Source organism: Ranitomeya imitator, chromosome 6 (assembly GCF_032444005.1).
Source record: "Ranitomeya imitator isolate aRanImi1 chromosome 6, aRanImi1.pri, whole genome shotgun sequence".
In the NCBI taxonomy this organism is placed as follows: domain Eukaryota; kingdom Metazoa; phylum Chordata; class Amphibia; order Anura; family Dendrobatidae; genus Ranitomeya; species Ranitomeya imitator.
Window position 1 is genome coordinate 157,489,998 of NC_091287.1, and position 15,976 is coordinate 157,505,973.

At 39.7% G+C, this 15,976-nt stretch overlaps 1 protein-coding gene across 3 annotated transcripts in view; it reads right to left on the bottom strand.

Moving 5' to 3' along the window:
• Window positions 1-2,747: 2,747 nt before the first annotated feature.
• The window catches only part of AOAH (acyloxyacyl hydrolase), a 261,652-nt gene continuing 248,423 nt past the window's right edge, over window positions 2,748-15,976 (bottom strand). For all 3 annotated transcript variants that reach the window (XM_069730229.1, XM_069730232.1, XM_069730231.1), the window contains one exon: window positions 2,748-4,387. In XM_069730229.1, the coding sequence (XP_069586330.1) occupies window positions 4,259-4,387 (129 nt within the window). In that variant the 3' untranslated portion in view covers window positions 2,748-4,258. The remainder of the gene's footprint in view (window positions 4,388-15,976) is intronic.

Here is a 15,976-nt window from a genome sequence, read left to right on the forward strand (position 1 = left end):
TTTCCTTCTTATACAGGTTTTCTGTTTTCTTCTCCTTTGAAAGATAAACTTGTCATTCTAGCCTAGAATCTTTCATCTTTCATCTTTGGAATAAACTGAGGTTTGCCACATAGTTGGCTGCCTTTGACTCCATATTTTAAACCAAAAGCCCTTCATTACAGTGCAGATTATTTTTACACTTAAAAACTAGTGCAATAAAGTTTGAGATGTGTTTCTCAGAACATACAAAAAAAAGATTATTAAAAGTGACAGTGGAAAAAATGCAAATTGTAACTTTTCAAACTTGTGTTGCATGAACTGTATAAAAAATGGAATCAAAAAATACTCACTACCTCACTAGATAAGTGAGGGTAAAATTTAAAAAAAAAGTCATTTATGAGGGTTTTCTGTTCTTCTTGAACCTCATCTGCTCTGCACATTTGACAATCTATTTCAAATAGAGCCAAAATTGTGCTCCAATATTCAAGTAATGCTCCTTTATTTCCGAGTCCTGCCATTTGTTAAAAAATAACTTTTTGTCTACATTTTGGGTATCTCCATGCCCTGAAGGAAGTGGGTAACAAATTGTGTAGTCCACTTTTTTGTGTTGCATCATGTAAAGTGAAAAATTTGGGGTTAAAGCAACATTTTCGTGGAAAAAATTTGAAATTGTTCATTATGATGACATAAAACTCTGTGTGGTACTTGTTGGTTCAAAACTGTCACTATACCCATGGATAAAATCCTGGAGGGGTGTAGTTTCCAAAATCAGGTTGCTTGTGTGGGTTTCTGCTGTTTAAGCAGCTTAGAGGCCGTGCAAATGTGACATTGAGCCTGCAATCTATTTCAGAGAAATTTGTGTTACAAAATTCAAATAGTGCTCCTTACCTTTGGAGACATGACGTTTGCCCGAACAGAGGTGTCTATTCACATGTATGGTATCATTGCGCTCAAAAGAAAGTGGGTAACAAATTATGGGGTTCATTGTCTCTTTGTAAAAGTGAAAAATTTGAGGCTAAAGCAACATTTTAGAGAAATTATCATTTTAATTCCACTTTGCATTAATTCCTGTGCATCACCTGAAGGGTTAACACTAGTGATAAGTAGATATGGGAGAACCCGTGGATGTTCGGGTCCTGCAGGTTCAGCCAAATATATATACAGTACAGACCAAAAGTTTGGACACACCTTCTCATTTAAAGATTTTTCTGCATTTTCATTACTAAGAAAATTGTAAATTCACACTGAAGGCATCAAAACTATGAATTAACACATGTGGAATTATATACTTAACAAAAAAGTGTAAAAGAACTGAAAATATGTCTTATATTCTAGGTTCTTCAGAGTAGACACCTTTTGCTTTGATGACTGCTTTGCATACTCTTGGCATTCTCTGGATAAGCTTCAAGAGGTAGTCACCGGAAATGGTCTTCCAACAATCTTGAAGGAGTTCACAGAGATGCTTAGCACTTGTTGGCCCTTTTGCCTTCACTCTGCGGTCCAGCTCACCTCAAACCATCAGGTCATCTGGCATAGCACCCCATCACTCTCCTTCTTGGTCAAATAGCCCTTACACAGCCTGGAGGTGTGTTTGGGGTTATTGTCCTGTTGAAAAATAAATGATGGTCCAACTAAACGCAAACCGGATGGAATAGCATGCCACTGCAAGATGCTGTGGTAGCGATGCTGGTTCAGTATGCATTCAATTTTGATTAAATCCCCAACAGTGTCACCAGCAAAGCACCCCCACACCATCACACCTCCTCCATGCTTCACGGTGGGAACCAGGCATGTAGCGTCCATCCGTTCACCTTTTCTGCGTCGCACAAAGACACGGTGGTTGGAACCAATGATCTCAAATTTGGACTCATCAGACCAAAGCACAGATTTCCACTGGTTTATTGTCCATTCCTTGTGTTCTTTAGCCCAAACAAGTCTCTTCTGCTTGTTGCCTGTCCTTAGCAGTGGTTTCCTAGCAGCTATTTTTACATGAAGACCTGCTGCACAAAGTCTTCTCTTAACAGTTGTTGTAGAGATGTGTCTGCTACTAGAACTCTGTGTGGCATTGACTGGTCTCTAATCTGAGCTGCTGTTAACCTGCGATTTCTGAGGCTGGTGACTCGGATAAACTTATCCTCAGAAGCAGAGGTGACTCTTGGTCTTCCTTTCCTGGGGCGGTCCTCATGTGAGCCAGGTTCTTTGTAGCGCTTGATGGTTTTTGCAACTGCACTTGGGGACAATTTCAAAGTTTTCCCAATTTTCTGGACTGACTGACCTTCATTTCTTAAAGTAATGATGGCCACTCGTTTTTCTTTACTTAGCTGCTTTTTTCTTGCCATAATACAAATTCTAACAGTCTATTCAGAAGGACTATCAGCTGTGCATCCACCAGACTTCTGCACAACACAACTGATGGTCCCAACCCCATTTATAAGGCAAGAAATCCCACTTATTAAACCTGACAGGGCACACCTGTGAAGTGAAAACCATTTCCGGTGACTACCTCTTGAAGCTCATCAAGAGAATGCCAAGACTGTGCAAAGTAGTCATCAAAGCAAAAGGTGGCTACTTTGAAGGATCTAGAAAATAAGACATATTTTCAGTTGTTTCACACTTTTTTGTTAAGTATATAATTCCACATGTGTTAATTCATAATTTTAATGCCTTCAGTGTGAATTTACAAATTTCATAGTCATGAAAATATGGAAAAATCTTTAAATGAGAAGGTGTGTCCAAACTTTTGGTCTGTATTGTGTATATATATATATATATATATATATATATATATATATATATATATATATATATATATAAAAATTTGGTTGGGTACTGGAACAGTACCCAAACTCGAACCTGAACATCCGTTGTTTCCCACTATGTCATCTGCGTGACAGCGCTGGAAACACAGACTCTGATCGGTGGTAAGATAGTTACATAGATTGCAGCGTGTGAGCCAGCAGGTCTGACCGGTGGTAAAAAGGTTACTTCCAATCACAGGCCTCGGCTGATGAGACTAAAAGACAAAAAATAATAAAACACGATATTCCCCACCTGTCCAATGATAATCCATTAATCCATTGAACATATGTAAGACGCTGTAGAGAGAGAAAAAATCAAAACACCAGAATTGCATTTTTTCAGTCACCACACCTCCCTAAAACAATTCAATAAAAGCAGATCAAAATGTCATATGTATCAGTAAAACTGTCAGCTCATGACTCAAAAAACAAGCCCTTACACAGCTCAATCATAAAAATAATAAAGTCGGACTCGTCACGGGTCAGAAAATGGTGACAACAAATAAGATTTTTTTTTTGCAAACTTGTACATTTTTTTTAACCACTTAAATAAAAAACGATCTATGCAAGTTTGGTTTTGCGGTAATTGTACTTATCTAGAAAATCATGTTGTCATATAATTTCTACAATGGATACCATAAATATAAAACTCAAAAAACAGTGGCGAAATTGCATTGTCACCATTTCATCCCATTTAACATTTAAGCCTGTTTTTAAGTACATTTTATGGTAAAATAAATGGTGTAATGAAAAACTACAACTTTGCCCACAAAAAAAGAGCACTCATGTAGCTAGGTCAATGGAATAATAAGAAAAGCTATGGCCCTTAGGAAGAAGGGGAGGATAAAATAAAAGTGCAAAAACTAAAAATTGGCAGCAGAGGCAAGGGGTTGAGATATCTCAGGGCACAAAGGCGTTTACATCAAAATGGTGTAAAATACTCCAAAAATTGAGTGCACACCATCTATTGCAAATTCATGAAGCTGAATACTAATAATTTCCAGAATGTAAAACTTTCTTAGTTTTATGAATCTGGTGTGTGATTAGGACCAGATTAGAAAATCATGTCTGCTTTCAGAGTCATATTGACCACTCTTTGCCAGCAGTGAGCGCCAGCTGTGTATACAGCTGACATACATTTACTATGGCCAGGCTAGGAGGTAACGCAAATCTCTACCACTTACCCACTTACATTCTGCTACAATCTGTGTTCCCTCTATTGCCTCACTGGCACCACCTTGACACATTGGCAGGATGCAATTTACAAACCCGTATATTCATCAGGAATAAGGAGCATCGCAAAAAAAATATCAAAAACAACTACTTTTAGAGTGAGGAATCATCATGCTACCATTATGCGTTTGCTTTAAGTGCTATTTTTTTCTTTATCATTTTGAGACACAAAGTATTTTTTTTACAATGTTCTCAGGGCATCGCAACAAATCTGTACTGTCAATAATTGGAAACACATAATCCTATTATCAGTGTCCGCCTTGATCTCCAAATCTTTTTATAATTTCTTGATTGAAAGGATTCTGTTTTCCAAAAATCTCTGGCTGTTTTAGTATTGTCTCCTCCCATATTAGATCTGCTCCAACAGCTGACGCAATCTAGAACAAAATGGATAAGATAGAATATTATAGGGTAGACATACGTATCACATACATACTATAAAATTTGGGTTGCTGAATCCACACTGAAATTCTGCACATATACAGTCTTGGCCAAAAGTGTTGCCACCCTTGAAATTGATACAGAAAATGAAGTATTTCTACCAGAGAATTATTGCAATTACACATATTTTGGTATACATGTGTTTATTTCCTTTGTGTGTATTGGAACAACACAAAAAAAAACAAAGAAAAAATGCAAATTGGACATAATTTTACACACAACTCCAAAAATGGGTCAGACAAAATTGGCACACTCAACTTAATATTTTGTTGTACACACTTTGAAATAAATATTTTCAATCAATCACTTCCTATAACTATCAACAAGCATCTAAAGGTACCGTCACACTAAGCGACGCTGCAGCGATACCGACAACGATCCGGATCGCTGCAGCGTCGCTGTTTGGTCGCTGGAGAGCTGTCACACAGACAACTCTCCAGCGACCAACTATGCCGGTAACCAGGGTAAACATCGGGTTACTAAGCGCAGGGCCGCGCTTAGTAACCCAATGTTTACCCTGGTTACCAGCGTAAAAGTAAAAAAAAAACAAACACTACATACTTACCTTCCGCTGTCTGTCCCTCGGCGCTGTGCTTCTCTGCCCTGTGTAAGCACAGCGGCTGGAAAGCAGAGCGGTGACGTCACCGCTCTGCTTTCCGGCCGCTGTGCTTACACAGGGCAGAGAAGCAGAGCGCCGAGGGACAGACAGCGGAAGGTAAGTATGTAGTGTTTGTTTTTTTTTTACTTTTATGCTGGTAACCAGGGTAAACATCGGGTTACTAAGCGCGGCCCTGCGCTTAGTAACCCGATGTTTACCCTGGTTACCAGCGAAGACATCGCTGAATCGGCGTCACACACGCCGATTCAGCGATGTCAGCAGGAAGTCCAGCGACGAAATAAAGTGCTGGACTTTCTGCAGCGACCAACGACATCACAGCAGGATTCTGATCGCTGCTGTGTGTCAAACTGAACGATATCGCTAGCCAGGACGCTGCAACGTCACGGATCGCTAGCGATATCGTTTAGTGTGACGGTGCCTTTAGACCTCTGTACTGTAATTTTGGACCACTCTTTTCTCTTGCAAACTGCTACTGGTCTCATACTTGAAGGGTACCTTCTCCCAACAGGAATTTTAATATGTCTCCACAGGTGTTTAATGGAATTTAGATCGGACTAATTGCTGGCCACTTCAAAACTCTCCAGTGCTTTGTTTCCATCCATTTCTGAGTGCTTCTTGAAGTATGTTTGGGGTCATTTTCCTCCTGGAAGACCCATGACCTCAGACACAGACCTAGCTTTCTGACACTAAGCATTACATTGTGACCCCAAATCCTTTGGTAATCTTCAGATGCATGATGTTTTGCACACATTTAAGGCACCCAGTGCTATAGGTAGCAAAACAACCCCAAAACATCTTTGAACCTTCACCATACTTGACTGTAGGTACTGTGCTCTTTTCTTTGTAGGCCTCATTCTGCTCTCGGCAACCAGTAGAATGATGTGCTTTATCAAAAAGCTCTCTCTTGGTCTCATCTTTCCACAAGACACTTTCCCAGAAGGATTTTGGCTTACTCTCTTACATTTTGGCAAACTGCAGTCTAGCTTTTTTGTCTCTGTGTCACCAGTGGGGTCCTCCTGGGTCTCGTGTCATAGCATTTCATTTCATTCAAATGTTGACAGATAATTCAGTCAGATACTGATGCACCCTGAGCCTGCAGGACAGCTTCAATTTCATTGTAACTTGATTGGGCTCCTTATCCACCATCCAGACTATCCTGCATGACAACCTTTCATCAATTTTCCTCTGCCATCCACGTCCACAAGGATTAGCTACAGGGCCATGGGTTGTAAACTTCTTGATTATGTTGCACTCCCTGGACAAAGGAACATCAAGATTTCTGGAGATGGACTTGTAACCTTGAAATAGTTTTTTTTAACAATTCTGGTTCTCAAATCTTCAGACAGTCCTCTTTCTGTTCTCCATGCATAGTGTGGCACACACAAACACACAATGCAAACGCAACTTACGATACGATACGATACGATACACTTTATTGATCCCGTGGGAAATTATGGTATCACAGCAGCACAACTTAAATCATAAAAATCATAAAGGAATTCCATAGTTGACATGACAGTTTGTTGACAGAAGAACATTATACATTATACATTAGAATAGGACATACACAACGAGTGAACTGAAATGTAGAGAAATAAGTAGACATTCACCTTGGTGGTTTAACCCTAATGTTATTGTTGTACATTCCCATGGCAGTTGGCACTTCTCCCCTTTTTATCTGGCTTCAGGTGTGATTTTCATAGTGCCCACACCTGTTACTTGAAACAGGTGAGTTTGAGCGAGTATCACATGTTTGAAGCAAAGCTGTTTATCCATAATTTTGGAGATGTGCCAACAACTTTGTTCAGCCCATTTCTGGGGTTTTATGTGAAATAATGTCCAATTTACCTTTTTTCTTCTGTTTTTTTTTATATATGTGTTCTTCCAATAAACAAAAAGGACATAAACATGTATAGCAAAACATTTGTTATTGCAATAATTTTCGGGGAGAAATACTTCATTTTCTGGAACAATTTCAAGGGTGCCAACACTTTCGACTATGACTATAGTACTTTTTTTTGGTCACCTGAGAATCTGTAGCTCAAATTCTGATATATAATTTCTTGAGTTCACCGAAGGAGACTATCATTATACCGAATAACTGCATATCCATTTTTAACTGCCTATAAGAGCTGCAGTTATTACAAATGTGGTACATACAGTTGGTCACCCCTGGCCAAAATTACAGTGCTTGTGAACAGTTAAGTCAAAAATGAAATGACCTCTAAAAAACCTAAAGTTAAAGATGAAACATTTCCTTTGTATTTTAGACAAAAAAATGTTCTAATCTTTTACATTTTAAAAATTACAAAGAGTAAAATGGGCTGATGCAAACGTTTGGGCACCATGCATAGTTAGTACCCTAGTAGCACTGGATTTTGAAAGTGACATCTTTTAAACGCTTTTTGTAGACAGCCAAGATTCTTTCAATTCTTGCTGGAGGATTTTCATCCATTCTACCTTGGAAAATTCTTCCAGTTCTGTGAGATTCCTGGGTAGGCACTGCTATTTTTAGGTCTAGCCACAGATTTTCAATGATGCTCAGATCAAGGGACTGTGAGGGCCATTGTTATACCTTCAGCTTGCACCTTTTGAGGTAGTCTATTGTGGATTTTGAAGTGTGTTTAGGTTCATTATCAATTTGTAGAAGCTATCCTCTTTTTAACTTCAGCTTTTTCACAGATGGCATTAGGTTAGTAAAAAGAATTTGTTGAAATTTCATTGAATCCATTCTTCTTTCTACCTGTGAAATGTTCCCCATGCCATTGGCTACACACAACATCAAAGCATGATTGATCCACCCCCATGATTAATAGTTGGTGAGATGTTCTTTTCCTGATATTCTTCCATTTTCCCGCCACACATACCTTTAATCATTGAGGCCTATGAGTTTTATATTAACCTTGACGGTCTGCAAAATGCACCAGGATTGTTTAGATGTTCTTTTGCATACTTCTGATGCTGAATTTTATGGTGAGGTCGTAGGAAAGGTTTTCTTCTGATGACTCTTCCATGAAGGCCATATTTATGCAGGTGTATCTGAAGAACAATGTAACAACTTCAGAGTCTTCTATGTCTTTCTGAATGTCTTTTGCAGTCAGGTGGGAGTTCGGATTTGCCTCTCTAGCATTCCTATATGCAGCTTTCACTGAAATTTTGCTTGCTCTTTCAGATCCTTATCTTGACCCCTTTATGACCTATGACATATAGGTACTTCATAAGTCACCTCCCCCTCTTTGGTGCGGGCACAGGCGCTGAGCCCGCATCTTTTCAGGTTTTCAGGCACGTCAGCTGATCTGATCAACTGTCATGTGCCCCTAACTGCTGCTGCTGGAATAGCGATCCACCCGCAGCTGTTAACATGTTAAATGCCACTGTCAATCTCTGACAATGGCATTTAACATGGCCGCATTGGAAACACCACGCAAACCCCGCCCTGTCACATGATCATGGGTTGCCATGAGTTGGCATGACAGGCGCAGGTCTGCAGGAAATCCCCATGCTTGTCATTGCCAATCTGCTATGAGCGCTGCCCAGTGGCTGGCGTTCATAGCAGATGAGCATTCAAGTCTCCTAAGGAAACTATTGAACAAGTGAAAAGTAATTAAAAATGTAAACAAATATAAAACTTCAAATCACCTCACTTTTTCCCCTTTCAAAATAAACAATGAAAAAAAAGCAAAAATACACATATTTGGTATTGCTGCATTCAGAAACACCTGATCTACCAAAATCTAAAAAGAATTAATCCGATTGGTAAATGAGAGAAAAAAAGAAAAAGGCCACAATTACATTTTTTGGTCGCGGCAATATTCCAGTAAAATGCAATGACAGGCGATCAAAACATTGTATCTACCCCCCAAAAAAGCTATCAATAAAAGTGTCAGCTTAACTTGCAAAAAATAAGCTTTCACCTGACCCCAGATCCTGAAAAATTGAGATGCTACAGGTCTTTTTTAAAATCATAATGGTAGGTCAGTTTTAGCATTTAGTGAACATGGTAAGAAACACCTAAATAACAATTGTAGAATTGCCCTTTTTTTCCAGAGCACTATATGGTTAAATCAATAATGTTGTTCAAAAGTATAACTCATCCCGCAAAAAACAAGCCCTCACATGGCCATATTGTCGGAAAAGTAAAGTTATGACTCCAGGAAGAAGTGGAGCAAAAAACAAACGCGGAAAATTCCAAGTTGGTGAAGGGGTTGTTTTTTATGTATCTATTGAGTCATGGAATATACTCAAATTTTCACACACTGCTTCTGCATATTGGCTTAGTATTTGGTAAGTGATGACAGTGTAATTTGTCGTGTTGTTCATCTGAGGTTGTATTTACCTAGTTTTAATAATTTCTAAGGACTGAATATTTTTTTTTAAATCATTTTGTCCTGATACGTAAAAACATAGAATTCAAAGAGTGTGTACTTAGTTATTATGACTGTATATCTGGTAGATAACCAATAATAAGTACTGATTGTAATGACAATAAGAGGAATTCTGTTAGATGCAACCGTCCTTTATTTGGTGGGGGGAGGGAGTTAGGGGCCCCAAAGCAGATTGTAGGCATGGTATGGATTTTTTATACCGGGTGGGATTTAAAGGAACACTACATCTAGAATTTAATGATTAACTTAAGAAGGAAATGTAGTTGACCACAGTTTTAGTCTGCAGCATTTAATGCATGATCCTAAAACATGCTGTCATGTAGAAATCCTGCTGAAAAGATATCTCTTGCTGAACAGTTTCATTTTCAGCTCATGGGTGACTGAAGTTCCACCTCCTAAACCCAAGATTTGGCACTACCACAGATACAGCACATCAGGGAGGATTCTGCCATGACCAGTTATTTTCCAATCACACACAGGACAGTGAGCAAGGGGAAAAGCCGGCCAAGACTGAGGTCATAATACACAGAGGGAAAAAGAAAAACCAGGGCCAAAGAAGAGATTAAAGGGAATCTGAAAGTTGGCTCAACCCTCCTAGGTCGTCTATATTGGCAAGCAGGCCATAGAAAGTCGAATAAAATGATACCTTGATATCTGCAATCCGATATCTTATTCCACAAAGAAACCTTTTTTTTTCTTATTATGAAAATGAACTGTTAAGATCTATGAGCCAGACACAGATCTCCATGAGAATCAGCCTTCAGTCCTTATTTCAAATGAAAGTGGGAATTACCAGTGTGATGTGTAATGACTGACAGTCTGTTCTCCTGATCTCACTGCACACTTGTGTATGACTACACAGAGTAGAGAAGACATGAATGTGATGAAATACACGTCTTTAGCTTTTGTGCAGATATGTTTGTAATGAGACAAAGTTCAGCTCTGCTGTACTGTTATTTAAAGTCACACACAACTTTCCAGTGAGTTCAATAGTGCAGACTGTCAGTCATTACATGTCTCACACTGGTAATTCACCTTCTCATTTAAAATAAGCTTTGGAGGCAGATTCTCTTGGAGATCTGTTTTCAGCCCAGACATATTAGCAGCTCAATTAAATATTAAAAAATATCTGGATTTCTCTGGAATAAGACATCGGATTGCAGATATCAAGGTATGCTTTTATTCCCCATTCTATATCCTGTGTGCCCACATTGGAGGGTTCATCTTAGGCCGGTGTCCCACTTGCAACTGCAATGCGAGAAACTCGCCCAAGTCACTCACCTCAATACCCGACACTGCCGCCCCAACACACTCGGGACTGGAGTGTGCAGCTGGATGTATTGCTATGCAGCTGAATGCTCTGCTCCGAACCGCCGGTGGCAGTGCCGGGTGTTGAGGCGAGAGACTTGCATTGCAGTTGCAAGTGGGACACCAGCCTTACTGACAGATTCCATGTAAAGACAACCAGAAAGCTGATATATGCTTAAATCAAAACCTGTGATCCATGTCACAGTATTATATCACTAGGAAATTTTCAATTAGGCCGTGTCCCTATGCTCCCATCAATATCAAAGATGCAGAGTAGCCAGATGTTAACACAAATGAATATCCATCAAAAATATTCTTTATTATACCATAGTAAACAAATTAAACACCTTAACAATAATTAAAAACAAATGTCTCTTGTGTGATGAACGCTTTCTGGTACAGACCCTGTTATATAATAATTATTATGCAAGATTGCACTGGTGCATATACAGTTAGGTCCATATATATTTGGACAGAGACAACATTTTTCTCATTTTGGTTACAGACATTACCCACAATGAATTTTAAACAAAACAATTCAGATGGAGTTGAAGTTCAGACTTTCAGCTTTCATTTGAAGGTATCCACGTTAAAATTGGATGAAGGGTTTAGGAGTTTCAGCTCCTTAACATGTGCCACCCTGTTTTTAAAGGGACCAAAAGTAATTGGACAATTGACTCCAAGGCAATTTCATAGACAGGTGTGGGCAATCCCTTCGTTATGTCATTCTCAATTAAGCAGATAAAAGGCCTGGAGTTGATTTGAGGTGTGGTGCTTGCATTTGGAAGGTTTTGCTGTGAAGTAAACATGCGGTCAAAGGAGCTCTCCATGCAAGTGAAACAAGCCATCCTTAAGCTGCGAAAACAGAAAAAACCCATCCGAGAAATTGCTACAATATTAGGAGTGGTAAAATCTACAGTTTGGTACATCCTGAGAAAGAAAGAAAGCACTGGTGAACTCATCAATGCAAAAAGACCTGAGCGCCCACGGAAGACAACAGTGGTGGATGATCGCAGAATAATCTCCATGGTGAACAGAAACCCCTTCACAACAGCCAACCAGGTGAACAACACTCTCCAGGAGGTCGGTGTATCAATATCCAAATCTACCATAAAGACAAGACTGCATGAAAGTAAATACAGAGGGTTCACTGCACGGTGCAAGCCACTCATAAGCATCAAGAATAAAAAGGCTAGACTGGACTTTGCTAAAAAACATCTAAAAAAGCCAGCACAGTTCTGGAAGAACATTCTTTGGACAGATGAAACCAAGATCAACCTCTACCAGAATGATGGAAAGAAAAAAGTATGGTGAAGGCGTGGTACAGCTCATGATCCAAAGCATACCACATCATCTGTAAAACACGGCGGAGGCAGTGTGATGGCTTGGGCATGCATGGCTGCCAGTGGCACTGGGTCACTAGTGTTTATTGATGATGTGACACAGGACAGAAGCAGCCGAATTAATTCTGAGGTATTCAGAGCCATACTGTGTGCTCAGATCCAGCCAAATGCAGCCAAACTGATTGGTTGTCGTTTCATACTACAGATGGACAATGACCCAAAACATAAAGCCAAAGCAACCCAGGAGTTTATTAAAGCAAAGAAGTGTAATATTCTTGAATGGCCAAGTCAGTCACCTGATCTCAACCCAATTGAGCATGCATTTCACTTGTTAAAGACTAAACTTCAGACAGAAAGGCCCACAAACAAACAGCAACTGAAAACCACCACAGTGAAGGCCTGGCCGAGCATCAAAAAGGAGGAAACACAGTGTCTGGTGATGTCCATGAGTTCAAGACTTAAGGCAGTCATTGCCAACAAAGGGTTTTCAACCAAGTACTAAAAATGAACATTTTAGTTACAATTATTGAATCTGTCCAATTACTTTTGGTCCCTTTAAAAACAGGGTGGCACATGTTAAGGAGCTGAAACTCCTAAACCCTTCATCCAATTTTAATGTGGATACCCTCAAATGAAAGCTGAAAGTCGGAACTTCAACTGCATCTGAATTGTTTTGTTTAAAATTCATTGTGGTAATGTCTATAACCAAAATTAGAAAAATTTTGTCTCTGTCCAAATATATATGGACCTAACTGTAGCCCAATACATTTTTAATGTACCCAAAACCCTTTGCAATAAAGAAAGTTGTAATACCTTAATAACAATCCCAAGGGGTATATATTAGTATCAGGGCATAGCCTACGAAAAATGTATGTTGTCACAGGGTAAATTTAATTACCAGTTTCAGGAGCATATTTATATAGAGACATACCCTAGGTCAGCCTCTGCTGTTATGAAGGGGACACCCCCTGAGGAAGTGTGGACAAAACGCACGTTGGGGCTGAAGGACACAGGACAGACCTTTATTTATCACAGTTGTATAGCAGTTGTATAGCATGGACAGGTGTGTCTGTACCTACCATTTTTTCATCATTTGGAGTTGCACTGCACTTGCATTACTGCACCAGACAGGCATACATCATTTGGGGCTCCTTGCTTCTAGTTTAATTACAATTTTCTTGATTATCCTTCTCATTTAAGTTACATTCAGATAGATTTTGGTTTTACTATATGTAACCCCTTATGCACTGACACTTTAGAATGTCCTATGACTGTTTTTTACAGAAGATGATTTAATTATTGTTGTTGTGCATTTTCTGTGTTCCTTTTAGAATCTTTGTGTCCTACTGTAGAAAGAGATGAGGGGAGAGGCTCCTTCTGCAGCCAGTGTCTGTTAGCTAGATGGAGGATGGTAATGGAGAGCAAAAAAATGCTTGAAGTCTTTGGATATATATACAGAGGATTTCTTTCATGCAAGTTATATGCACGCGTTGAGTATTTGCAGCAATTTTTTCTGCATCAAAAACCAGAGTTTTAGCAGAAAAAACACTGCATGAAATACATACTTTTTAAACACATTTTTAGGCCGGGGTCACACTAGAGAGGAATACGGACGTATGAGAGGGATATTACCCCATATCCCACCGCTACTCGTGAGTGGGAAGAGAGTGGCTAAGTGCCAGAATAGGCGCACCTTGCAGATCTGCCGTTTCTGGGGTGGCTGGGGGCAGATGTTTTTAGCCGGGGGGGGGGGGGCAATAACCATGGTCCCTCTCTAGGCTATTAATATCTGCCCTCAGTCACTGGCTTTCCCACTCTGGCGGAGAAAATTGCGCAGGAGCCCACACCAATTTTTTCCGTGATTTAACCCTTTATTTTAATACCTAGAGCTCCCAAATTTTGCACACAGACACTTCTAACATTAGTAGTGAGGAGTATGTAAAAATATAAGGGATATGAAATGGTTTACTGTATGTAAACCACGTCTCATATCCTGTCGAGTTTGATAAGGAGATAGCAAAAGCCGTCAATTGAATTACCAGCTTTTCTGCTATCTAGCCCTGTATGAAATATAAATCTATTTATATATATGTGTGTCTCACTGACATATATATATATACAGTGGGGCAAAAAAGTATTTAGTCAGTCAGCAATAGTGAAAGTTCCACCACTTAAAAAGATGAGAGGCGTCTGTAATTTACATCATAGGTAGACCTCAACTATGGGAGACAAACTGAGAAAAAAAATCCAGAAAATCACATTGTCTGTTTTTTTAATCATTTTCTTTGCATATTATGGTGGAAAATAAGTATTTGGTCAGAAACAAACAATCAAGATTTCTGGCTCTCACAGACCTGTAACTTCTTCTTTAAGAGTCTCCTCTTTCCTCCACTCATTACCTGTAGTAATGGCACCTGTTTAAACTTGTTATCAGTATAAAAAGACACCTGTGCACACCCTCAAACAGTCTGACTCCAAACTCCACTATGGTGAAGACCAAAGAGCTGTCAAAGGACACCAGAAACAAAATTGTAGTCCTGCACCAGGCTGGGAAGACTGAATCTGCAATAGCCAACCAGCTTGGAGTGAAGAAATCAACAGTGGGAGCAATAATTAGAAAATGGAAGACATACAAGACCACTGATAATCTCCCTCGATCTGGGGCTCCACGCAAAATCCCACCCCGTGGGGTCAGAATGATCACAAGAACGGTGAGCAAAAATCCCAGAACCACGCGGGGGACCTAGTGAATGAACTGCAGAGAGCTAGGACCAATGTAACAAGGCCTACCATAAGTAACACACTACGCCACCATGGACTCAGATCCTGCAGTGTCAGACGTGTCCCACTGCTTAAGCCAGTACATGTCCGGGCCCGTCTGAAGTTTGCTAGAGAGCATTTGGATGATCCAGAGGAGTTTTGGGAGAATGTCCTATGGTCTGATGAAACCAAACTGGAACTGTTTGGTAGAAACACAACTTGTCATGTTTGGAGGAAAAAGAATACTGAGTTGCATCCATCAAACACCATACCTACTGTAAAGCATGGTGGTGGAAACATCATGCTTTGGGGCTGTTTCTCTGCAAAGGGGCCAGGACGACTGATCCGGGTACATGAAAGAATGAATGGGGCCATGTATCGTGAGATTTTGAGTGCAAACCTCCTTCCATCAGCAAGGGCATTGAAGATGAAACATGGCCGGGTCTTTCAACATGACAATGATCCAAAGCACACCGCCAGGGCAACGAAGGAGTGGCTTCGTAAGAAGCATTTCAAGGTCCTGGAGTGGTCTAGCCAGTCTCCAGATCTCAACCCTATAGAAAACCTTTGGAGGGAGTTGAAAGTCCTTGTTGCCAAGCGAAAAGCCAAAAACATCACTGCTCTAGAGGAGATCTGCATGGAGGAATGGGCCAACATACCAACAACAGTGTGTGGCAACCTTGTGAAGACTTACAGAAAACGTTTGACCTCTGTCATTGCCAACAAAGGATATATTACAAAGTATTGAGATGAAATTTTGTTTCTGACCAAATACTTATTTTCCACCATAATATGCAAATAAAATGTTAAAAAAACAGACAATGTGATTTTTCTGGATTTTTTTTTTCTCAGTTTGTCTCCCATAGTTGAGGTCTACCTATGATGTAAATTACAGACGCCTCTCATCTTTTTAAGTGCTGGAACTTGCACTATTGCTGACTGACTAAATACTTTTTTGCCCCACTGTATATACTGTATGTGTATAAAAAAAAGAAAAGCAGCACAAAAATAAATAGAAGAAAGTGGACTTTATTGCCTGAACGGGGTAATGCTGGTGTCAATCCCCCTGCTTTTATCAGCATCCCTTGATGATGATTTGTTTGAGGGTGG